The following is a 26,931-nucleotide window of genomic DNA, read 5'->3' as shown; positions in this document are numbered from 1 at the left end:
TGCCTGTTTTGCTGCCTGGTCTGCTGCATCTTTCCCTTTTGAGACACTGTCCTGCCCTTTTGTGTGTGCTGTACATTTTATGATAGCTAATTCTGTGGGTAGCATGATAGCCTCTAATAACTCAGAGGCTTCTTGTGAGTGTTTTATGGGTTTTCCTGTAGATGTTACAAACCCTATCCTAGCCCACCCGGTTAATTCTATTGTTGCAGCTGTAACTGCATAAGCTGAGTCTGAGTAGATGTTAACTGTTTTATCTGTGGCTATTCTCAATGCTGCTATAACAGCCAACAATTCAGCCCTTTGTGCTGAAGGCCTGTCATGTAATTTTTCTGTAATCACTGTTGTAAATGTTCTTTCTGTTTGGCTAACCACTGCAAATCCTGCTGACAGCACGTTCTGTTCTGTCCTGAAACAACATCCATCACAAAAAAGTGTCAATTCAGGGTTGTCTAAAGGGATGTCCCTCAAACCCTCCCTCACCTTGTCATCCATCAAGGCCCTTGGGGCACATTCATGAGGCTCCCCCTCCCCCACCAGCTCAGCCATGTTTATTCCTCAGTGCTCATGTACAATGATAGGGGCAGTTAGAATTTTGAGTAATTTGTTTTGTCTCTGTGCTGAAAAAGTAAATGCAGAAGAAGTAATGAAAGCCACCACAGAGTGGTTTGTCAGGATGTGTAGTCGGTGTCCCATCACCAGATGCTGTGTTTTTTCTATCATTTTAGCCATGCCTGCCACAAATTGTGCGCAGGGTGCCTGTTTTTGCTCAACTTTGTCCAAAGGAGCACTACAGTAACTCAGCACTCGCCTTTGTTGGCACTGTTTTTGATACAGCACCCCACTCACACTATTCTTGGTATTGCTTACATCTAAGTAAAAAGGTAATGCATGGTTGGGAGTTTTCAATGTGGCAGCAGTAGCCATGTCAGTTTTCAGGTTTATGAAAACCTGTTCTTTCTGTACTGTCCACTGCAGTACAGCCTTACTGTTTTTCATGCCTACTTCTTTCACCATTTCTCTTAATTCTGCTGTTTTTTCCATGTAGTTGGGTAAGTAGTGTCTGCTGTAGCCTACCAGGCCTAGAAAAGAGAGCATGTCTTTCACATACACTGGTTTGGGGTGTGATAGTATAGCTTGTCTGGTGTCAGGGGTGAGCGCCGTGCCCTGTCTTCCCACTATTCTCCCTAGGAAGGTGACTTCAGGTCTACACACCTGTAGTTTGCTTTTGCTTACCTTTAGCCCCTCTTGGGCTAAAGTCGCCAGTACCCTCTCTGTATCTATCATACACGCTTCAGCAGATTTTGATGCAATCAATAGATCATCTACATACTGAATCAGCACAGAGGATTCACTTAGAATGTTCTTGTCTAAAAGGTGTCTTAGCTGTTGATTAAAAATACCTGGGCTCAGTATAAAACCTTGTGGGAGGCAAACATAGGTATACCTGCACCCTTTGTGGGTAAAAGCAAACATATCCTGGCACTCTTTTGCCAGAGGTATACAGAAGAAGGCGTTAGCCAAATCAATGCCTGAGAAGTGGGTGTGGATTGGGGTCAGTTTTGAGAGTATGGTGTATGGGTTAGGTGTGGGCAACACAGGGGTGGTTACTATTTCATTAATTTTCCTTAGATCATGCACCATCCTATACTTCCCAGTTGACTGTTTTAACACTGGTAGTATTGGGGTGTTCCATACAGAGTCAGTTTTGTACAGTACCCCAGCCTTTCCTAAATTGTGTATGGTCTCAGTTATTCCTGCCTCTGCCTCTGGTTTTACTGCGTATTGCCTGGCCTGTATGACCCTGGTGTTGTCTACTTCGAAGCTCACTGGGGCTATTCTACAGTAGCCAACATCCTCTGGTCCCTGGGACCATAATGTTTCTGGCAGTTTCAGCAACATCTCTTCTGTTCCTTTTCCATCACCCCTGGTTATAATCTCAGCTCTGTTTACCCTGGTTGTTTGGTACACTGCCTCACTGCTCACCCCTATTCTTAACCTATAGCTGTCAGTTGACTCAGAGCATTCCCACTCAGAGGCAGGGTCTTTTTTCCAATCAGTTGTTGCTAGTAAATTTTTCACCATGGGCCCGAGAACCTTTGCCTCATGTGTCTTGCTTACTCCTAATGAGATGTGGGGGGCTGCCGTGGCCTCCATCTCATACCATCCCCCCAGATAGCAACATTGTGTCGGCCCAGATCCGGCCCACAACTGGCACCCATGTGTAACCCATATAGAATATGTTGTCACTAAAGGGTTAACTAGTCGAGTGTCAAATTACATGATGCCAGTAGAGGGTGCACTAGCACTGTTTTTTGCATTCGTCATTGGGGGATTCTCTTTTGTATCAAGTTGCATTAGAAAGAAAGCTCTAGCTCACGTGGCGAAAATAGATCGAAAAACAGTAATATCTGGTCAATTCTAATCAGGAGTTGTGTGGATAAGATGATCTTTTACTAGTAACCCGAGGCAGTAACAATTGCATTGTTGGAGACGGTTTACGGTGTTCTTTATCGTGTTTTCTGCTGAAACCTCCGGTGAGTTTCTATTGTTTCAGTGTGCTCATTAGCTTACCATATTGCTAGCTAACACGAGGTGATGTTATCAGTAAACAATATTAGGTTTTAAGATCTCATGCTATTATAATAAAACCAATCGGAGTGACATGAGACTCGAGAGTATTGTAAGATGTTTATATTGCACTTAGCTCATAATGTGTGAATTTTGTGTTTTGTTAAACTGAGCATTCAGCTAAGTACTGGGTTCTAAATGTGTTTAACTGTTGTAAAATGACTAATGGGGAAATAATGCATTCATTTCATGTTGTTTAATAGCTTAATAGCATACAGTTCATTATATGTTATGATTGAAAAATGCATTAATCCTGTAAGGAACATTTATTTAGGAAAATAAATGCTATCGTTTTATTTTGTACTATGTTTTGAATTTGTCAATGCGAACTATGGTCTCTAGTCGAACAGACTTGTATGAAGCATAGTTGTAGAGTGATTTGAACAGTTCTCTTATAATCATAGCTAATGGTTTTAAATGTGTAACTGGTTTATTGAGAAAAGAAAAGTAAATTAGGAACCATATATGGAAAGGAGATATTGATATAATTGTTTTTATATATTCTGTACTGCTATGTACAGATTGGTTTTTATCCTGGATTCAGTTTGGTTCCAAACCATACCGACTTCGATGGCGAGCCTGTCCCAGTGAGTGAAATTCTACAGAAGGAACGTTTGGACGTAGTGTGGCCAGCTGTGTCGGATTCTCTTCTGCGGAGTGACTGAACTGATTCGTATCCAGACCTCGGATATTGGATCCCATGGATTTCAGATAAGGAAACTTGAATGTGTTTTGGTTTATTACCCGGGTAGATTGACTTTCTATTTTCCCAAGGACAATTTATTTTGTTTTCCTATTTTTTTCCTAAATGAAAGAGCTCTATTTTATTTTGGGGTATTCTCTAATGTAAGAGAAAATAATTCTGTGAATAGTGTGTTGCACAGTGATTGTGTAATAAACCTGCCAGCTGTTCTGTTTAAAAAAAAAAAGGTCAGGTCTCCTTGTGAGTCTTGTCAATTACTGCTCAGAGCCTAGGTAATAGATATATAGCTATTATTCTAATTCAGGTTAGAGGTGCTACATAAAGCTTGGCGAGTCCAGCCAGGAGCAGTTTGTGGTTATATCTATATTTATACAGAACAGCTTTGGCACATTTGTTCACAATTCATCGTAATCTCTTAGACTGTAAATGTATGTGTTTTATTTTTTGGGTTGTTTTGCAATTTCACTTACTGCAGCATGTATGTTATTCAGTCTAAGAACATTAAGGTGCCCAAATCAGTCCTAATCAGTGGGCTTTCTGGTACTGATGTAGATGATGAGGTGGTTGGTTTTTTGGAGAAATATGGGTCCATTGAAAGAGTAGTTAAGATAGAAAGTTCTGATCCTGATTTCAAGAACACAGCTGTTGTTGAGTTTCAATTTGGCGCAGCTATTCAAACACTCCAGTGTGACTTACCATGTCACAGACCCTCTTCTGATCCTAACATTGTTCACCACATCCAGCTTTTGTCTAGCATTTACACTGCTAATGTAGGATCAAGCTTAACCCAGTCCTACCTTTCTGAGTTAAAAGATGTAGCAAAAATGAGTGGTACAGATTTTGAGAAAGTACTGCTAGAGGAGTTGGCTAGAATTCAACACTCTGCAAACCAGGACCGGCCATTTGAGCATGAAGACCCCTTGGTCAACATATCCCCACTGTATACCCCTGATACAAATACAGTGATAGCCCCAGTAACTGACCAGACCCCAACTGAGCCAACTACTCAGTCCAAAGTGACAATGAATATGGATAGCATCCCGTTTCCGCTCTAACAGGCTTATGAGGTTCCACATAGTGGTAGTAGAGCAACCTACCAGCTAACACCTGAACAACTTACTACACCTGAAGTCCAAAGAGTGGTGGTAGAACACATCGTGAAGAGCAATGATATGTCATCAACACCTTATAGCTTTTCCAAGTGGAGGCCTTTCTCTGGAAAAACTCCATGTCCAAGCCTAGAAGTTGATTATGACACCTGGCGTAGCAATGCAGAGCTTTACATCACAGATACCACAGTCTCTGACAAACAAGTGGTCAGAAAGATTTCAGAAAGCCTGCTTCCTCCAGCTGCCAATGTTGTGAAACATCTAGGGCCTCAGTCCAGTTCCCGTGACTATCTGAGTGTTCTTGACTCAGCTTATGGTACTGTGGATGATGGTGATGAACTCTTTGCTGCATTCCTAAACACCAACCAAAACACAGGTGAAAAACCATCTGCTTACTTACATCGACTACAGGCTACATTGAGCAATGTAGTGAAAAGAAATGGTATTGCTGCTGGAGACTCAGACCGCCAACTGCTGAAACAGTTCTGCAGGGGATGCTGGAACAACAGCTTCATCACAAATCTCCAGCTGGAACAAAAAAAGAATAATCCACCCTCATTTCCTGAGTTGTTGCTCTTACTACGAACTGAAGAGGACAAGCAAACTGCCAAGTTCTGCCGCATGAAGCAGCATCTTGGATGTCCCAAAACGAAAGTCCAGTCTAACTCCCTGAATGTGTACGACTTTGACATTGATGAGAAAGACATAGACATAAACGAAAAGAACTCAGAGAGAAGCAGCGGTTGTGGGAAGCCCAAACTCAGCCAGAGTTAAACTAGGTTCTGTTCCTGTTGAGGGGCAAACAGGAACAAAGACTAATCACACTCGTCCCAAACCAAATGCTAAACAGAATATTTCAAGTTACTCGTTGAGCACAAAAGCACCGGTCTAAAATACCAAAAGGGTTAATAGGCGAGAAATGCACCAGCAATGTTACTGTTTCAGGAGTAAACTGTAACTGTCTCCTTGACACCGGATCTCAGGTGACCACAGTATCAACTGCATTCTACAAAGAACACTTATCAAAGCAGCCAATCCAGCCTTTTAATCTACTTGATGTTGAGGGTGCTAATGGTCAGTTTGTTCCATACTTGGGGTACGTAGAAGTCAGCATTGGTTTCCCAAAAGACTTCATTGACACTGCACCTGAAGTATCCACATTAGCATTAGTTGTCCCTGATCTACGCTCCAACAGTGACTTACCTGTTCTGATAGGGACTAACTTACTTGATGTGCTATATTATGAACACTGCCAGAACAACACTCGGAAAAACACTTCAACTGTCTATGGCTATAGACAAATCCTCAGGGCACTTGAGCTCCGGAAAAGGCTGAACACCACTGGAGAAATTGGCCTCATGACACTTAAAGGAAAAACACAGCAAGTCATTGCTGCACATGAGAAAGTTGCTGTGGAAGGTTATGCCAATGTCAGTTCTGCTAATACTGAGAAATGGGCAGTCCTGGAGCGACCAACAACCTCTGCCTTACCTGGTGGGATTTTCATTGATTGTTGTCTCATCACTCTGCTACAGCAGCACCAACAGAAGTTGCCTGTTTGGATCAGGAATGAAACAGACCATGATATAACAATCCCCTCAAACTGTGTTATTGCAGAACTACATGCTCCCGAACAGATCCTTGAAAACGTTCACTTACCTGACAAAAACTCTGCTACTGTGAACTGTTGTAGTGCCACTGTTACTCCATCGTGTCAAACCACCCAAAGCAACCTGACGTTTGACTTTGGTCAGTCTCCTCTGCCAGAGGAGTGGAAAAGTAGAATCACTGAGAAGCTCAACGGTTATACTGACTTTTTTGCACACCATGACCTTGATTTTGGCCATGCCACCAAAGTCAAACACCATATCAAACTAAAAGATGAGACTCCTTTCAAGCAAAGAGCACGGCCCATCCATCCTAATGATTATGAAGCTGTGAGGAAACACTTGCAATCACTGCTGGAAGCTGGTGTGATACGAGAGTCAGAGTCCCCTTACTCTTCACCCATCGTTGTTGTAAGGAAAAAGAATGGTGATGTCCGCCTTTGTGTCGATTACCGTAAGCTTAACCTGCAGACCATAAAGGATGCTTATGCATTACCAAACCTGGAAGAAACATCTTCTGCCCTTACAGGGTCAAAATGGTTTTCGGTGATGGACCTCAAGTCAGGCTATTACCAAATCGACATGGAGGAGTGTGACAAAGCCAAGACTGCTTTCGTGTACCCCCTGGGCTTTTGGGAGTTCAATCGGATGCCACAGGGAATAACCAATGCGCCTAGCACCTTCCAACGGTTAATGGAGAAATGTATGGGTGACATTAACCTGAAGGAGGTGCTAGTGTTCCTTGATGATCTAATCGTGTTCTCAGACTCCCTGGAGGAACACGAAGCCAGACTTCTGCATGTACTGCAACGGCTAAGAGAAAATGGTCTCAAACTCTCCCCCGAGAAATGCAAATTCTTTCAAATTTCTGTGCATTACCTCGGACATGTCGTCTCAAGAAATGGTGTGGAGACTTACCCTGGGAAAGTCAGTGCACTGAAACCTGGCCAAAGCCCCAGAGTCTTAAAGAACTGAAGTCCTTTTTAGGCTTTTCTGGCTATTATCGTCGTTTTGTGAAGGACTATTCCAAGATAGTTAAGCCACTAAACAATCTCACTTCTGGATACCCACCTCTCAAAAAAAGTCAGAAGATGACGACATGTAAAGGGAAGTATTACAACCCAAAAGAGCCGTTCGCAGAAAGATGGACACCTGCTTGTCAGGAAGCTTTTGAGTGCATAATAGAAAAGCTGACCTCCTCTCCAATCCTGGGGTTTGCAAATCCAAAGCTACCATATACTTTGCACACAGATGCTAGCACTACTGGTTTAGGGGCTGCTTTATATCAGGAGCAGGACGGACAAACACGGGTCATTGCCTATGCCAGTAGGGGCCTTTCAAGTAGCGAGGCGAGGTATCCAGCACACAAGCTGGAGTTTCTAGCTTTAAAATGGTCAATTCTAGAGAAGTTCCAAGATTATCTCTATGGCAATACCTTCACTGTCGTAACGGATAACAATCCGTTAACCTACATACTCACCTCAGCAAAACTAGATGCCGCTAGTCATCGTTGGCTTGCAGCCCTTTCCACATTCAATTTTAACATCAAGTATAGGGCTGGAAAGAGCAATCAGGATGCCGACGGCCTCTCTAGGCGACCCCATGGTATGTTGGTTGATGATGACGCTGAACTGGAAGAGAAAGAAAGGATAAAACAGTTCACATCACATCATTTGGCATCATCAGCTGATCATCTAAACTTACCTGCAGATGTGGTTACAGCTGTATGTCACAAACACCTTCTAAGAGAGCCAGACAACTACTTACCTTCCCTTACGTTGGTTGAATCTCTGGCTCTCCAAGCTGAGGCTGTACCAGACATCTATGGTGAAGAAGACTTAATAGGACATGAAACTGTACCCACCTTTAGTGAAGTGGAACTCAGAGAACGACAGGAAGCTGACCCGATCATCAACCATGTCATTTACTGGTTAAAAGCTGGAGACGAAGTACCCAGTGACATCAGTCCTGACTCCCCTGAACTCAAGCTGGTGCTTAAAGAGTGGAAGCGTCTTGAAATGCGAGATCATCCTATCAGCTCGTACTTCCAGAGTCACTCAGGGCAACTGTACTCACTTGTCTTCATGACGACATGGGGCATATGGGGATAGAGCGTACAACTGACTTAGTAAGGTCAAGATTCTATTGGCCACGAATGGCTGCTGACATCGAGCACAGGGTCAAAACATGTGGACGATGTGTTAGAAGAAAGACTCTGCCTGAAAAAGCAGCACTTCTTGTTAGTATCCAGACATCTAGGCCAATGCAATTGGTTTGCATGGACTTCTTATCACTTGAGCCTGACACCCATAACACTAAAGACATCCTGGTCATCACAGACCACTTTACAAACTACGCAGTAGCCATACCTACTAAAGACCAAAAGGCTACTACTGTTGCAAAGTGCCTGTGGGAGCAATTCCTGGTGCATTATGGGTTTCCTGAACGCCTGCATAGTGATCAGGGCAGGGACTTTGAGTCTCATACTATTAAAGAGCTCTGTGCCATAGCTGGCATCAAGAAAGTGCGGACCAGTCCCTATCACCCGCGAGGAAATCCGGTTGAGTGGTTCAATCGCACCCTTCTTGGCATGTTGGGTACCCTAAAGGATAAGGAGAAGAGTCACTGGCGGGACTTTGTAAAACCACTCACACATGCCTACAACTGTACCAGGAATGAGGTTACAGGGTTTGACCCTATGAGCTGATGTTTGGGAGACAACCCAGGTTGCCTATAGATATTGCATTCAGTTTACCTGTCAGAGAGGGGAAACCAGCATCTCACTCACAATATGTGCGGAATCTCAAGTCTAGGTTAGAGGAGAGTTATCAAATAGCCATTGAAAACTCACAGAAAGTTGCTGACAGGAACAAACGCCGTTTTGATAAGAGGGTCCGAGAATCTACCCTTTAAGTGGGGGATAGAGTCCTGGTCAGGAACGTCCGGCTACGGAACAAGCACAAACTTGCTGACAAGTGGGAGTCTGCAGCGTACTGTGTTCTGAAACAGATGGGAGATTTACCTGTGTACATGGTTCAGCCAGTAAATCAAGATGGTCCAATCCGCACTCTGCACAGGGATCTTCTGTTACCATGTGGGCAGTTGTATGAAGCTGAAGAAGATTAACCAGATAAGCCAAGGGCCACACATCGTCCCAGGACACGACAAAATTCTCCTCAGCAGCAAGAAGAGGAAGATTGTGAGTCTGAAGATGACTACACCGTCTTTCCTGTGAAATCCTCAGTCTTTACTGAGGAAAGGTTCACAAATGTATACGACATTTAAAGAAAGCTGGATACATCTGCCCATTTTCCCGGAAAGAGTGATTTGAGCAAGACATTACCACCCCAGTCTCCAGAGGAGCTCTTGGCAGGTAATGAGATGGCATTGCCGGCAAAAGAAGCAGAGGCATGTCTTGAAGAGGCTGGAGAAATCCAGCCAGAGACTACTGTTGAACAACCTTCTACTGAGGATGCGGAGATCTTGCCTTAGCCAGGCAATGTGATGTCAGCTATCACTCTGGAAGATGATGATGTTCCCTTGTTGGATTTTGGTGATCCAGAAGATGGAAATAATAAGATAGGAGTACAGAAAACTGACATTGAAATCCCTGACGGTTGTGATCAACAAGATGAGGAAGTACTTGGAGAAGTTGTGGACGACACGTCTGTACGTCGATCTGAAAGGTCAAGGCGAGCACCGGGCCGATTCCACTACCCACAGTTGGGAAAACCCCTCATCTCATTTGCTCAAAACCTTTTAGATAGTTTCAACCAAACACTCAGTATATTTAGTGAATATGAACATAAAGAACTTATAAGTGTTTGAGCCAGAATATTATAGCATATGAAGGGACTCATGCTGATTTAGGAGGGGAGTGTGTAACCCATATAGAATATGTTGTCACTAAAGGGTTAACTAGTCGAGTGTCAAATTACATGATGCCAGTAGAGGGTGCACTAGCACTGTTTTTTGCATTCGTCATTGGGGGATTCTATTTTGTATCAAGTTGCATTAGAAAGAAAGCTCTAGTTCACGTGGCGAAAATAGATCGAAAAACAGTAATATCTGGTCAATTCTAATCAGGAGTTGTGTGGATAAGATGATCTTTTACTAGTAACCCGCGGCAGTAACAATTGCATTGTTGGAGACGGTTTACGGTGTTCTTTATCGTGTTTTCTGCTGAAACCTCCGGTGAGTTTCTATTGTTTCAGTGTGCTCATTAGCTTACCATATTGCTAGCTAACACGAGGTGATGTTATCAGTAAACAATATTAGGTTTTAAGATCTCATGCTATTATAATAAAACCAATCGGAGTGACATGAGACTCGAGAGTATTGTAAGATGTTTATATTGCACTTAGCTCATAATGTGTGAATTTTGTGTTTTGTTAAACTGAGCATTCAGCTAAGTACTGGGTTCTAAATGTGTTTAACTGTTGTAAAATGACTAATGGGGAAATAATGCATTCATTTCATGTTGTTTAATAGCTTAATAGCATACAGTTCATTATATGTTATGATTAAAAAATGCATTAATCCTGTAAGGAACATTTATTTAGGAAAATAAATGCTATTGTTTTATTTTGTACTATGTTTTGAATTTGTCAATGCGAACTATGGTCTCTAGTCGAACAGACTTGTATGAAGCATAGTTGTAGAGTGATTTGAACAGTTCTCTTATTTTCCCAAGGACAATTTATTTTGTTTTCCTATTTTTTTCCTAAATGAAAGAGCTCTATTTTATTTTGGGGTATTCTCTAATGTAAGAGAAAATAATTCTGTGTATAGTGTGTTGCACAGTGATTGTGTAATAAACCTGCCAGCTGTTCTGTTTAAAAAAAAAAAAGGTCACGTCTCCTTGTGAGTCTTGTCAATTACTGCTCAGAGCCTAGGTAATAGATATATAGCTATTATTCTAATTCAGGTTAGAGGTGCTACACATGGAAAGATGATCTGGCCCACATGCAGCGTGGAATGATGGCACTTGGGCTGACCGCTCCTGTTTGCCAGATTTGAGCCACAAGCAGGCCATAGCAATGCCACATTGTCAGCCAAGAGTAAAGAAATTAACCAGAACTGGACCTTATCTGAGCCACAAAATCGGTTTATATATTAAATATGAATTTCAGCCTTAATAAGCCTATTAAAAAGCAGAATAACTGAAGTAAAGAAAATAACAGAGAAAGAGATAAGCAGAAACACAAGAACTACAACTGACTTCAGTCACAACCTTAGATGAAATCAATTGAAGATAAAAGAAGACATTAAATCTCTGGAGATCTCACCAGAGGAGGATTAAACAACTCCACAAACTGCATTAACAGCTTCATTTATTACTAACCAGACTGACTTTATTTCTGTTGGACATCTACAAAAGTTTTATTGAGAATTAAGAAAGGTTTAACTCTAATGTGTGTCACCATAACAGTGATTAGCGTTTCCATTAGTTGGACTCCTAACTCTTATTTTATCTTAAGTCTTTTTTGGCTGCTGTGACAGTGTGTTTGTTAAACGCATTTGCGGCATCAAAGAAAGCTAAAGAGAATTGAGGTCAGGTGATGCTGGTTATCTGTTGATGATTTTATAATTCTCATGAAACATGCTGATTTGCAAAGTGTTTCTCCAGCATGAGGTCAAGCAATATTACAACAATCAGTTAGAAGTTTTTAACGATTATAAAGAATTCAATCTATGATGCCACACACAGACATCAACAATCAGCACATGAATCTCAACAATGGTGACAATCAAATGTACCTTGCTGCAATGCATGCTGGGTATTAGCATAGTACAAAACTCCCAGCATGCATTGCAACATGAATAAATTATGCAGCTGAATTGTCCTATTATTATGTTTAATTCTAAATATTTACTTATATTTTGTTTTTGTTGTGACAGTAGCTTTTCAGTGAAGTTCTGAATTGATCAGTTTATCTAAATATTTTTGATTGTCACCATTATTGAGATTCATGTGCTGATTGTTTATATCTGTGTGTGTCAGCATAAATTAGTTTTTTAAACTCATGTTTGTTAAAATATTTTAACTGATTGTTATAATACTGCTGGATCTCATGCGGCAGAAACACAGGGTTTGTAATATGAATGTATTACTGGAACAACATAATTGTTCTATTAAAAAAAAAAACATCAATGAACCATTGTACTTCATGATGATTAAAAAACCATCAACAGATAACAGCCGACACTTGATATCATGTCACTCTAGCTTTCTTTGAAGCTGCAAATGTGTTTAACAAACACACTGTCACAGTGGCCAAAAAAGACAAACTATATAATAAGAGTTAAGAGCCCAACTAATGGAAACACTAATCACTGTTATGGTGAAACACATTAGAGTTAAACCTCTGTTAATTCTCAATAAAAAAACTTTTGTAGATGTCTAACATAAATAAAGTCAATCTGGTTAGTAATAAGAGAAGCTGGTAGAGCTGTTTGTGGAGTTGTTTAATCCTCCTCTGCTGAGATCTTGAGAGATTTAATGTCTTCTTTTATCTTCAGTTGATTTCATCTAAGGTTGTGGCTGAAGTCAGTTGTAGTTCTTGTGTTTCTGCTCTTCTGTTTTTCTGTTCTCTTCTTTCCTTCAGTGATTCTGCTTGTTAACAGGCTTATTAAGGCTGAAATTACTTCATATTTAATACACACAGATTTTGTGGCTCAGATAAGGTCCAGTTCTGGTTAATTTCTTTACTCTTGGCTGACATATGGCATTGCTATGGCCTGCTTGTGGCTCAGTTCTGGCAAACAGGAGCGGTCCGCCCAAGTGCCATCATTCCACGCTGCATGTGGGCCAGATCATCTTTCCATGGGTGCCAGATGTGGGCCGGATCTGGGCCGACACAATGTTGCTATCTGGGCAGAGCGAATCCTTTTGATGTGTTTCACAGACTCTGGTCCAAGCCATTTAATCAGCAAATCTAACATTTCGGGGGAGGTGAGTCCTAAGCCTGTAGTAGCATTGCTTAAATGATGACTGCCATGCTAAATAATTTTCAAGTTTATCATCGAATCGGAAGAGACTTGTACTCACTATATCATGATGAGCCAGGTATGGTGCCAGGTGTTCCGTTTCAGGTATTACGCTTGAGATGGGTGGTGCATACACAGGCACGTATGATGGCGCTGTTGCTTTACGTGGTGATTTGTGAGGCTGTTGTTTTGTCTTGGGTTTTGTGGGGCATCCGTTGTCTCATGAAGGTGTTGTGTGAAGTCCACCGTCTCTAATGTGTATTGTGTGAAGTCCACAGCCTCTAATGGGTGTTGTATGATGTCCATCATATCTTACCAGACCCTTATGACCTCCATTAAGTGGTGTGCTGATTTGGGTTTCATCCCTGAATTTAGCATGGTTGCTGAAGAATGGCTTTGTCGGCGCTGTGTTATACACATTGTGTCAAAGCAACTGAACAACATTCACTAGGAAAACAGTGTGTCAATAATGCAATAAGATCCAATAAAACTAATAGAGAGATACACCCACGATCAGATGATAAGAGCAGATCATTTGTAACTCTAAGGAGAGCAGTCTCAGTACTATGATACGGTCTAAATCCTGACTGGAAATCCTCACATATACCATTTTTCTCTAAGAAGGAATATAATTGTGAGGATACCACCTTTTCTAGTATCTTGAACAGAAAAGGGAGATTCGAGATTGGTCTATAATTAACTAGTTCTTTGGGGTCAAGTAGTGGTTTTTTGATGAGAGGCTTAATAACAGCCAGTTTGAAGGTTTTGGGGACATATCCTAATGACAATGAGGAATTAATAATAGTCAGAAGAGGATCAACGACTTCTGGGAGCACCTTGTGACGAGTGGGGCGGGGCTGAGGGATGTGGGAACACGAGCGAGGCCGGTGGAGTGATTGGGAAATCCGCGACACCTGCGACCCACCACCGGTCTTGAGTCCCACAGAGGATATGGAAGGATATAAAACTGGAGCGACGGCAGTGAAGGATGAGAGAGGACCAGGCCTGGGCTTTAGTTTATGTTTTGCAAGCCAAATTGAGATGCCGAGTTTCCCTATTTGAGGTTAAAAAGTCTTACTTCTGTAAATGACCCATGGGTTTGGTTGTGCTGTTTAGGCTTGTCTGGGTTTGGTCTCTTAAATGAACTTGTGCTTAATAAGCCAGACACAGAAATACAGTAGCCAGAACTTAGGAGCCAGAATGGCTATAATGGCCTCATCAAACACAGTCTTCAGGCCTTTCTGTGTCAGTGCTGAGCATTCAACATAACAGCAGGCACCAATCTCCTTGGCTAGCTTCTGGCCCTGTTCTGTCACAATGGGCTTTTCCTTCACATCGTTCAGCTTGGCAATAGTCTTGGGATCATCCCGCAGGTCAATCTGAGTACCAATGAGCAAGTAAGGGACGTTAGGTGCATACTTCTGCAGCTCAGGGTCCCACTCCTCTCTCACGTTCTGGAAGCTGGCTGGATTCACCACGGAGAAGCAAATGAGGAAGACATCTGTCATAGGGTAGGACAGGGGTCGCAGGCGATCATAGTCCACCTGGCCCGCAGTGTCATACAGTCCTAGAAAGTACTGTTTTCCCCCAACCCTCACACTCACTGCATAATGATCAAAGACAGTGGACACGTATTCCTCAGGAAAGGCGTTGTTGGCGTAGCTCATCAGCAGACAAGTTTTTCCAACGGTGCCGTCGCCGACGACCACACATTTCAACATGATGCTGCCGGTTCCGTTTGCCATGACAATAATAAAACACTTGAATTCACCATCTTCAGCTGCTAGAGATATATCCCGCTTCCCAAGTTTGGCATTAACTGAGGTTTTCCCCCTCTCAGTATTGGCACACGACGAGCGCGTGCCGCTTCCGTGAGATTTAAGCAAACAACAAACATAGCCTCATGTCAAAACATCAACCTGAAATACGCCCTCACCGCTGTTCCACTTTCCCTACTTTACAAACCCCAGTATCACCTCCTCTGACTCTTGAGCCCAACACGGATTGACTTGCGACATAGGCGGGGTAATAACTTGTTTTTTTTGTTTTTTTTTAGAAAAAACCTGTTTTATATCCTTCCATCTCCTCTGTGGGACTCAAGACCGGTGGTGGGTCGCAGGTGTCGCGGATTTCCCAATCACTCCACCGGCCTCGCTCGTGTTCCTTGGCTCCGCCCCACTCGTCACATACCCCCATCACCCCTCGCAGGCCGGGGGGTACCCTCGAGACTGCGCTCTACCCCCCCCTCCCTCCGGGGGGAAAATTCCGGTTCCCAGACGCACTGCTGCTTGGCCCTCCACCAGCTGCGCGATCTCCTCCACGGTGCCTGGCGGTGGCACTGGACGGCCCTCGGTGGACGGCACGACACTCCTCCGCCGCCCGGTGGACGGCAACTCACTCAAGCCCACCGCCTCGAGCGTCCATGGCGGCACACTCCTCGCCTGCTCGATGGCACCGCGGATTCACCACAGCAGCGAGGGATCTTCAGCAGTGCGTCCCTCCTTCTCCCGGGCTTCGACACCACTGTAATAATAAAAACTCCATAATCTTCGGGAAGAAGGAGGCGGGAACCGGCGGACAATCAAATGAAACTTTAATAATCACAAAATAAACACAAAACAGCACATCAGCCCCTCACGGACGACTGATGCGCACAAAATAAAACCAAAACATAAAACTAAAGCCCAGGCCTGGTCCTCTCTCGTCCTTCACTGTTGTCGCTCCAGTTTTATATCCTTCCATCTCCTCTGTGGGACTCAAGACCGGTGGTGATTTCCCAAACACTCCACCGGCCTCGCTCGTGTTCCCACATCCCTCGGCCCCGCCCCACTCGTCACACACCTCTTTTAGGAGCTTAGATGGTATAGGGTCTAACATACATGTTGTTGGTTTAGATGATTTAACAAGTTTATACAATTCTTCCTCTCCTATGGTAGAGAATGAGTGGAACTGTTCCTCAGGGGGTCTATAGTGCACTGTCTGATGTGATACTGTAGTTGACGGCTGAATGGTTGCAATTTTTTCTCTAATAGTATCGATTTTAGAAGTAAAGTAGTTCATAAAGTCATTACTGCTGTGGTGTTGGGAAATGTCAACACTTGTTGAGGCTTTATTTTTCGTTAATTTAGCCACTGTATTGAAAAAATACCTGTGGTTATGTTTGTTTTCTTCTAAAAGAGAAGAAAAGTAATCGGATCTAGCAGTTTTTAATGCTTTTCTATAGGATATGTTACTAAGAAATTACTCGTCATCCAGTTTTTTATATCGACTATGCATTCCATTAGTTTTTCAAATTGGTGTGTTTCACCGGGCCGTGAAGAAATATAGAGCTGAGTATCATCAGCATAACAGTGAAAGCTAACACCATGTTTCCTGATGATATCTCCCAAGGGTAACCTATAAAGCGTGAAGAGTAGCAGCCCTAGTACTGAGCCTTGAGGTACTCCATACTGCACTTGTGCACTAGCTGACGGCTGAATGGTTGCAATTTTATCTCTAATAATATCGATTTTAGAAGTAGTTCATAAAGTCATTACTGCTGTGGAAATGTCAACACTTGTTGAGGCATTACTTTTCGTTAATTTAGCCACTGTATTGAATAAATACCTGGGGTTATGTTTGTTTTCTTCTAAAAGAGAAGAAAAGTAATCGGATCTAGCAGTTAAGGGTTTCTACCTCTTCTTGCCCATCCACTAACTGTAGTTTGCCTTCTACTGGAGGATTACTTTAGTAAATTTGCTTGAGAAGATACATTGGTCTTACTTGAACCTTCTATATCTAGCTCAGCTGCTTCTAATGCCTCAGCTTGGGCAATAGCCACAGCTGCCTATCTTTGAAGTTCAAGTGCGCCTAGTTCGGCTTCCAGCTTTGCTTTTCCTAATTTTAGCTCTGCTTCCTTCTCTGCCCTTTGTACCTTCAGCTCTGCTTCTTTCTCGGTAAACGCTGCTCGTGCCTTCGCCGCCTCTGCTTTACCGCGTGCACTTACTGCTGCACTCGATGATGACGAGTGAGAGCTCTTTGATCTTCTTGTGCACGCAGATGCATTGTCAGTCCTTTTTTGATTCCATTTTACTCTTTCTTGGTTCTCAGGACGTTGAAACTTCAGCTGGATTACACTTTATCACTGTACTTTTCTCGCTGAGGTGTAACAACTTCACATGAAGAAATCCAGAGTTCTTTTTATGCAGATTTATTTTCTTCATATTGTACTGAATCCATACATATGAGATGAATAATGAAAAACGAGAGAGTGAAACTAGAAAACAAATGGCAAAATACTGTAAATAGCTAAGCCATTTAGCTTTCATGAACATTACTTTTACAGCACAAACTCAAATGCTTAAAAGTTAACTTGGTCAGAACAAAGATTATATACATACAAGCGATGCTTCTGCTGGGGAATCAACATGCAGGATTAATTTTCTCTGAAGAAATTTAACTAGTCTACCGTTTCTATTGCATTTTTTTATGCGTTTTCTTTTTTACTTTATTTTTGCTCAGTAAACAGTAAACGTCAAAATAAGAGTCTGCATGAAACTGAAAGTACACCAAATTAAAAGCATAAAAATTTAACTTAAATGTCTGAAGGGCAGAACAAGCACCATTACTTCAAACAGGATATACTTCAAGCCTGCCCTCTGTGAAATCCTGAAAACATTGTTATAAATTGAAGCAACACCTCCCCTTTGCCTTTTGGATGCGGCTCATGATTATAACAGTGATCTTAGGGGGTGGAGTCATTTAAAATAATGTAATCATCAGGTTTTAGCCAGGTTTCTGTCAAACAGAGCACATCTAGATTATGATAAGTGATCATAATATTTACAAAAAGTGATTTCGTAGAAAGGGATCTGATATTCAATAAGCCAAGCTTTATCATTTGTTTATCCGTATTGCATCTGTTTTTTATTTGTTGAACCTCAATTAAATTGTTACTCTTAAATTGGTTTGGACGTTTTTTGTATTTTCTAGTTCTGGGAACAGACACAAGTCTCTATAGTGTGATATCTAGGTGAAAGAGTTTCTATGTGCTGAGAAATAACTGACCTCTAAGACTATGTGCCATATTTCTAGATAGAAGAGCAGCGCCACCCCAGGAGGGATTAAGGCAATCTCTTTTCAACAGGTCAGGTCTGCCCCAAAAGCTTGTCCAATTGTCTATGAAACCTATGTTATTCTGCAGCCACCAATTAGACATCCAGCCATTGAGTGATGACAATCTGCTATGCATCTCATCACCATGGTAAGCAGGGGACCAAAGCATATTACAGTGTCTGACATCGTGCTTTCAAGTTCACACACCTCTTTAATGTTATTTTTAGTGATCTCCGACTGGCGAAGTCAACATCATTAGCGCCGACATGAATAATAATCTTACTGTATTTACGTTTAGCATTAGTCAGCACTTTTCAATTTGCCAAGATGTCAGGCACTCTGGCTCCCGGTAAACATTTGACTATGGTCGCTGGTGTCTCTATATTCACATTCCGTACAATAGAATCACCAATAACTAGAGCACTTTCATCAGATTTCACAGTGGGTGCATCACTGAGTGGGGGAACCTGTTTAAAGTTTTGATCGGAAACGTAGTGCGGTGTTTTGACCCGCGACTATGCTGCCTCACTGTCACCCAGTTGCCCAGCTGCAGGGGCTCTGTTGCAGGAGCCGTATCTAGAGCCCTAACATTCTTACTGTCCTCAATTAAAGTTTGGATGCGTGTCTCTAATTCTGAAATCTTCTGTCAGCCTAACTATTTCCCTGCATTTACCACATGTGAATCCCTCATCAGCGACAGAGATAGATAAACTGTGTACATGTGACAAGAGGTGCAAATAACAGTAGCAGGAGAAGCCATTACTCACCGTGCTTGATGAAATATTCTTACCACAGTTGTTTGATGAACTTGTGAAAAACTGGAGCGAGAGAGAGTAGCAAGAGAAAGGAGAGGAGAAATGAAAACGGCGATAGGTATGAATGAAAACACTAATGACAGGCTAACGAGTGCTAACACAATGCAGGTGCTCTGCACTTGCGGATTTAAAATAAAAGTGAACGATCAAAATTAATCTGAAAAGATTGATCGATAATATCAGAAATATGGTGGGAATTAAGTTTTATTTTATCACTTTTTTATATGATAAGAGGAACACACATTTGTGGTTTAATGTATGCATCTGAAGACACTGCATGGGATACTGTTTCTCAGAATGCAACGCGCTCCATGTAATGTTTCATCTTCAAATTCATGCGTGAACTGGAGGTGGGGAATGGTAATTATAAAACACTTTTATACATACATGTTACTGTAAACTACAAACTATCACCTATCTAAAAACATTTTCGAAAGTTGGACATAAATTGTACTTTAATCTCTAAAGCACGTTTCCAGTCAAGTCAATTGATTTCACCATCTCTATAGTGCTTTATACAGTACAGATTATTTTAAAGATATTGAATTATACAAATATTGAAGTAATATAACATAAATAATTTATTGGCAGGGACTATTTAAAATAACTCCACCCACCAATGACTGGCTGCAATAAACAGTACTGCAAAAGATTCCCATTCATCTGTAATATCAGTAGCAGCAGATAAAAGACGTGTGATGAATGATTTTGACACGATCGAGTTCAGGCCGCCCTTCACCAAACTTGTTCTATGCTTCTCATTTTCCTATCTCATATCAGATCAGAAAGGCATTTAATTTAAATAAAAATAGAGAAAATATTTAAAAACTGAATATACTGTTGCATCTCAATAAATTAGAATGTTCATTTCAGTAATTCAACTCAAATTGTGAAACTTGTGTATTAAATAAATTCAGTGCACACAGACTGAAGTAGTTTAAGTCTTTGTTTTTTTTAATTTTGACGATTGTGGCTCACATTTAACAAAAACCCAACAATTCAGTATCTCAACAAATTAGAATACTTCATAAGACCAAAAAAATGTGTGAATTGATGGAAAGTATGTTCATTTACTGTACATGTACTCAATACTTGGTAGGGGCTCTTTTTGCTTTAATTGCTGCGTCAATTCGGCGTGGCATAGAGGTGATCTGTTTGTGGCAGTGCTGAGGTGGTATGGAAGCCCAGGTTTCTTTGACAGTGGCCTTCAGCTCATCTGCATTTTTTGGTTTCTTGTTTCTCATTTTCCTCTTGACAATACCCCATAGATTCTCTCTGGGCTTTAGGTTTGGTGAGTTTGCTGGCCATTCAAACACACAAACAGCATAGACATTTAACCAACTTTTGGTGCTTTTAGCAGTGTGGGCAGAATGAAGTGCTCCAAAATTCACAAGGACAAGCAAATGGTCAGCACAAGGAAACATGAAGTGTTTCAAAAATTCTTGGTAAACTGGTACAGTGACTTTGGTTTTCAAAAACACAATGGATCAACACCAGTAGATGACATTGCACCCCACATCATCACAGACTGCTTGACAATCCTCATAAGGCTGTGGTTCTCTTGGTTGGTTGTGCATCTTTTTCTTCCACACTTTTTCCTTCCACTCAACTTTAACATGCTTGGATACAGCACTCTGTGAACAGCCAGCTTCTTTGGCAATGAATGTTTGTGGCTCCTTGTGAAGGGTGTCAGTGATTGTCTTCTGGACAACTGTCAGATCAGCAGTCTTCTCCATGATTGTGTAGCCTAGTGAACCAAACTGAGAGACCATTTTAAAGGCTCAGTAAACCTTTGCAGGGGTTTTGAGTTGACTGATTGGCATGTCACCATATTCTAATTTGTTGAGATTGTTTGGTGGGTTCTTTTTAAATGTTAGCCAAAATCACCACAATTAAAAGAACCAAAGACTCACACCATTTCCTCTGCAATTAATTTAATACACAAGTTTCACAATTTGAGTTGAATTACTGAAATAAATGAACTTTTCCATAACATTCTAATTCATTGAGATGCACCCGTAAAACGCCACTAACTCATGAGCGAGAAATTAAGGGCTGCTTTAGAATAAGGGAGTGGTGTTGTCCTGACTCATTGAACCTGGATCAAGTAAGTGGGATTGTGAGAAAAATTGTCGTTTATCAAACATCTTAAGTCCCAATTGATTAGACTATAGAGTCAGGTTTTGGACTCTAATCCCAGCTTTTTTAGGATCTTTTATGACACAGCCCCCAGGTCTCAGGGAGAGGAACTTCCATGAAGGACCGATGCCAGAAAGCATTTGAGAGAGAAAATAGCCAAACGAAAAAGGCCAACTCTTCAATAAAAGCGATTTATTATTTGCAAACAGTTTGAGCAAAAATGGAAAAGCCATGCCATATAAACAAAGCACGGAAAGGAAAAGATCTCCAATAGGTGTTATGCAAAATTCCTATGAAAGTTTCAAAGACCACATCCATGACCTCGATTACTTCCCTGATCATTTCCGCATCCCTTGCTTCCTCCTTGACCATTTCCGCTTCCCTGACCATTTCCCCTGCCTCCTCCCTGGCCATTTCCACATCCCTGGCCATTTCCGACACCCTGACCACTTCCCTGACCACTTCCCTGACAACTGCCTTCTCCCTTGCCTCCTCCCTGACCACTGCCACATCCCTTGCCACCTCCCTGGCCATTTCCACCACCCTGACCACTTCCCTTGCCACCTCCCTGACCACTTCGGTCCCCCTTGCCTCCTCCCTGACCACTTCGGTCCCCCTTGCCTCCTCCCTGACCACTTCCACTTCCCTGACCACTGACGTCTCCCTTGCCTCCTCCCTGACCACTGCCATCTTCCTGACCACTGCCACATCCCTTGCCTCCTCCCTGGCCATTTCCACCACCCTGACCACTTCCCTTGCCATCTCCCTGGCCCTTTCCACCACCCTGACCACTGCCGTCTCCCTTGCCTCCTCCCTGACCACTGCCATCTCCCTTGCCTCCTCCCTGACCACTTCCACTTGCCTGATCACTTCCCTTGCCTCCTCCCTGACCACTGCCGTCCCCCTTGCCTCCTCCCTGACCACTTAAGTCCATTAATAATCCACACTTAATTATCAGGGGTTATGCAAAGGGTCTTAAACCGTAATACTGTTTTTACATTTATCCACTTCAAATCAAGGGTTTTAACACCTATACCACCCATTCCTAATCCTACATTCAGAGATAGTTTAACTAATTTCTGCATTTCTTCAGGCTGTGTAGGCCTAAGTCAACAGATCTTCTCACCTGTGGTTTGTCCTTGAGTAGCATCTGTTATGATCAAGAATCCATACAGACACAATAAAACCACAATCAACGAACAACACACTCGAGTAGTCCTCCTCAGTAGTACTTATAATGCAGCTTATGTCAAGATGATTTACGACTTTGACCTTTGACCTTTTGACAGGTTGAACGTCCGGTGACCTTATGATGGATGGGCTGAACTTTCCGAATGAGTTCATGGGTTAACCTATGGACCCCTTCCCATGCATCGATCATGTGGTTTTGACAGAAGCTTTTACCCTATTGACCTAATTAGTTCTAAATCATAGTTTTTGACGTGTAGTTTTGCGGTATAGGAAACCTTCCCATGCATCGATCATGTGGTTTTGACAGAAGCTTTTTGCCGGTTGTTTGAACTTTGTCCCAGTTATATGGGTTATGTGTGTGCGTGTGTGGTTATATGGCTCGTGTCACAGGCCTGCGCCCCCTCCCATTACATTCCTGAGCAGTATATAAATGGGATCGGTTATTTCACATTTATATATATAAAACATCCTATAATTTATATAATCTAAAACAATCAAAGGTTGAAAAAACATTTCAGTTATTTCACATTATATATATAAAACATCCTATAATTTATATAATCTAAAACAATTAAAGGTTGAAAAACATTATATTCTTTTAAAAGGTTATAAAAAGCTTACTAAAACCAATTGGCTTACCTTAAAGAACCTTCAGCTTGTGAAATGGGCTCGCAGCTCCATCTGTCGGACTCTCTCTGAATGACCTTACCCCTGTCTCAGAACATAGGAGCCTACACGCTGTCAGACAGAGAGAGCGTTCTCAGTGTCCATGGAAGAGAGCTAAAGTTGAAAAATATTTTAGTTATTTATATACATAATCTAAAGCAATTTAACTAAGGTTGAAAAACATTCTGTTCTTTTAAAAGGTTATAAATGAAACGGTTATAAAAAATATACTGAAAACGACTGTTTCAGATAAACACAATCCATTCTACATTTTTAGAGAGCTGGAGGTGTTTTCACACACCTTTTCCTGACCCGCGCTGCTCCAAAAATCAGCCCCTGTGTGTGTTTGCACGCAACAGTTCACTCTCCTCGGAATTTGCTACAACATCATCTTTAAAGACATTGTTAATTAAAACCATTGTATCTCATGCAGGAGTAGCATGTTTTTGACAGTTTTCTGACGGGTGCATCTATGAATTACGATTGGTCCGCGTCTAGCATCTCTTGTGCCCTCAAATTTATGATGACACGCGTGACCCATGCTCAGCTTCCCACCTATTGAACACATCCATTCATAGAACAAGGATGACACCTAGCGGTCACTCAGCACCGATTTCTTTCACACGGGCAGCTTTATAAATCCAATTTGACGTGTTACAAACCATCACTTGAACCAGAAAACTTTCTCGGACGGCTCTCCAAGACATTTGCTTTCCAAGACAATCGATAAAAGTGAGCATTTTATCATTTCATGTTATCTGATGGTAGTGATATTTAAATACTATTTATTGATCAAAGTATGTTATGCTATTTTTACCGTCTAAAGCATCTTTAAACTATATTACATTTCATTCCTGTAATTTTCTTTAAGTTTTGCTGTCTTATTTTATCTGGTGATAGAGATATTTTGAATACTATTAATTGATCAAACTATGTTATGCTATTTTTACAGTCTATGGTGTCTTTAAACCATATTACATTTCATTCCTGTAATTTTCTTCAAGTTTTTTGTTGTTTTATTTCATCCGCTGATAGAGATATTTTAACACTATATTCATAAAGTATGTGTTATTTGACTTAATATCGACACATCTAATGTCCCAATCACTGCCAGACTGTTTGTATGAAAAAATACTTTTATTTAGAAAATATGACGACATCCTGTTGAAAATACTTTTATTTTGAAAAGACGGTGACATCCTGTTGACATGTGCTTAGCTTTCCGTGCTTCAATTCAGTTTGCTATGTATAGGATTTCAGAAAAACAATTCTGGGTCCGTTAAATCCACGTTTTCCCATCGCGTTATCCGTCTGTCCTCTATGAACACGACATCACAGGGCTGTAAGCGCATGCACGGTTCTAGCTCAGCACCATTTTCCCGGTTGCTAACTGCTCTTAGTGAAACGGCTTCCTCTGTGGATTTTTGATGATATGACGGTGAAATGACTCCCTCTGCGAGACTGGGGTGAAATGACAGCCTGTTATAGTGAAAATTATGCCATCTGCAGAGGTTTAATGTTATGACACCATGTTATAGTGAAAATTGTGCCATCTGCTGGCGGTTTAATGCTATGACATCATGATTTCTTTGTCACAGTCTGTCTCTGTGTGTGTGTGTGCTTCATTAAACTAGCAAATAAAAACTCTCTCCATGTGTTTTAAATCATAACAGGTTTTTTTATTTTTTATCTCAGGTTCAAATATTGAGCAGCAAGCCTTTGACGGTATTAATACATGCAAGTACGTATTAACTATTCTTTTTATAAATTAAAATGAACGTATTTTAAATTTGTCTTTTTATAAATCTTTTTTTTTTTTTTTTTTTCACAGTGACCGCGATTGATCCAGACAGCGCAGCCGATGGTAAAACAAGATCCATCTCCAAACATTTTTTATGAGAAATCAAAATTTTAGATTTTTTTTTATGTTTATGAGAAATCTAATTTTAAATTTCATACAATTTATCACCCAACCCGGCTTCCAGACAGTTATCGATCTCACGCAAGATGGCGATGAAGATCCCACCGTCAACGTAACAGACAAACCTCACATCCTACCTGATTCCACTCCAGCGCACGTCGAGAATCCAATAGGATCCGGCGGCGAACCAGCAAGAAAGAAGCCTAGAAAAATGAATCGCCCCATCTCGCCGGTCAGTCCTGGACCAGGCGACGAACCACCAAGAAAGACTTATCGTTTTACAGCGGTGGTCTGATCTGAACCGAACGATGAACTACCAAGAAAGGCTTATCGTTTTACCCCGGCGATCAGTCCTGAGAGCTCTCCAGAGAGGAAAACTCTTTGTCTGACACCACCAAACAGCCCGGCGACCAGTCCTGAGACCGCACTGTTTTATGGTAAGACTATCTACATTATCTGCATTTAAACTCTGACGGAATCATGCCATTAAGATTTTTTATTTTTACACCCAACAGACTCGAGTAGAAGCCATAAGGATGACGTGACTACCTGAGGGACGTCTCAAATCGATGCTTGGGACCAGAGTTCTTGGACGAGCGAGCATGACGAGGTGTCAACCACCAATGCGGGTCAAACACCATATCCTTCTCGCTCACCGTCGTCGGAAGAAATAGAAGTGGAAGAAGTGCTGGCGCCTCAGCCAGTTGATGAACCATTCGATGATCTGCCTCTGACTCATAGGCCCATTAATTCAATAGAATCATTTGGTCAAGAGTTTCGCGACGCACAGGTTGACATAAACAACAAATACGTCGAACTCCGTGATGTACAAGATGATATTAACAACAAATTGATTGTGTTGCGCAGCGAGTCTCGTGACAGACAAATCGAAACCCATAGCAGATTAGACGCATTGCACGGCGAGCTCCGTGCCTATCACCTCGAGACACGCAGTCGATTCGATGCACAGGATCGCTTTATTCAGGATCTGGCCATTGAAATATTCCATCGCGTCAATGCTATGAGATCAACGATCGAACAGCAGTTTGATAGAAATGATCGTATGGTGAGCCAATACCAACGGGAATTGGTGCTCATTTTGCATCACCTCATTCTCACCATCATAGATGAGACCACGGAGTCAAATTGAATATAGATGTATTCCGAGTAATTCTTATATTTCATCTATACTTTGTTTACATATAATCTGCTATTTCAAGTAATTATTATATATCGCACGTCTGCTATGATTTTTAATATTTCATGTATGCTTTTTATACTTCGTTTACCTATAATCCGATATTTCATTTATACTCTGATTTTGTAACAAGTCATATATGCTTTTTATATTCTGATTTTGTAATAGTTCATTTATGATTTTTTATACTATATGAAATGTATAATAGTTCATGTATGCTTTTTATACTATATGAAATTTGTAATAGTTCATGTATGCTTGTTTTAACTCTATGATTTTGTAATAGTACGTGTTTTGGTCTGAAATCTAAAAATGGACGGGTCAGATGATTTATGTCAATCAGACCAATCATCCACAGAACTGACGCCAGATGAGATCGAAATGCTAAGTATACTGCCGGACTCTTTAGAACAGTATTTGTTTAATCTAGAATCCCCTACTATTTTGGATCTTTTTGAATTAGCCGTAAATCCAAATATGAATTTGTTTGATCCTTTGCTAAGCCTAGACAACGATCCCGTTGTACAACACGGCTGTGTTTTAAACAGCCCACCGGCAGCGTGTACCGAGGCTGATCCTGACAACACAGAGCCCCCAGCCAGTAATGATACTTCGCAACCGTCCGCATCAGGTAATGTTGACCCTACTACACAGACTCGATTAAGCCGTACAGACGTTGATAGGTTGATTCGCAAGGGTGGGGACGTTAATGGATGTCATGTTTTACCACGACCTCGTTTCAATAGCCTGACATTGAGAAGGACTACGAATCTGAGAGAGATTAACTCTACAGATTTGGCCTCTTACCACATCCGCTTACACGACATGCTTACTGGAATTGTGAATTTCTCTAGGGAATTTGACCAAAAT

The 26,931-nt window shown here is 41.6% G+C and overlaps 2 protein-coding genes and 1 long non-coding RNA gene across 3 annotated transcripts; 1 reads left to right on the top strand and 2 right to left on the bottom strand.

Moving 5' to 3' along the window:
• Nucleotides 1-14,173: 14,173 nt before the first annotated feature.
• Nucleotides 14,174-14,833, bottom strand: LOC132091994 (rho-related GTP-binding protein RhoQ-like). Its single transcript, XM_059498041.1, has one exon. It carries the CDS (start codon nt 14,780-14,782, stop codon nt 14,174-14,176), a length of 609 nt encoding a protein of 202 aa, XP_059354024.1. The 5' UTR covers nt 14,783-14,833.
• Nucleotides 14,834-21,386: 6,553 nt separating this feature from the next.
• On the bottom strand, nt 21,387-22,019 carry LOC132091993 (uncharacterized). The gene has a single exon (XM_059498040.1). The coding sequence runs from the start codon at nt 22,017-22,019 to the stop codon at nt 21,387-21,389; it is 633 nt and encodes a 210-aa protein (XP_059354023.1).
• A 2,452-nt stretch (nt 22,020-24,471) lies between these two features.
• LOC132091963 (uncharacterized) lies at nt 24,472-25,053 on the top strand. The gene is made up of 3 exons (XR_009422178.1): nt 24,472-24,683; nt 24,774-24,806; nt 24,928-25,053. It is a non-coding gene; the product is annotated as an uncharacterized LOC132091963 (long non-coding RNA).
• Nucleotides 25,054-26,931: the final 1,878 nt, after the last annotated feature.

The sequence above is a fragment of the Carassius carassius genome, chromosome 18, assembly GCF_963082965.1.
Source record: "Carassius carassius chromosome 18, fCarCar2.1, whole genome shotgun sequence".
Lineage (NCBI taxonomy): Eukaryota > Metazoa > Chordata > Actinopteri > Cypriniformes > Cyprinidae > Carassius > Carassius carassius.
Note: the sequence above shows the minus strand (reverse complement) of the source record. Positions and strands in the feature narration are given on the sequence as shown.

Bases quoted from the DNA above. Each gene is read 5' to 3' on its own strand.
- LOC132091994 (XM_059498041.1), bottom strand. From the start codon at position 14,782: ATGGCAAACGGAACCGGCAGCATCATGTTGAAATGTGTGGTCGTCGGC.
- LOC132091993 (XM_059498040.1), bottom strand. From the start codon at position 22,019: ATGGACTTAAGTGGTCAGGGAGGAGGCAAGGGGGACGGCAGTGGTCAG.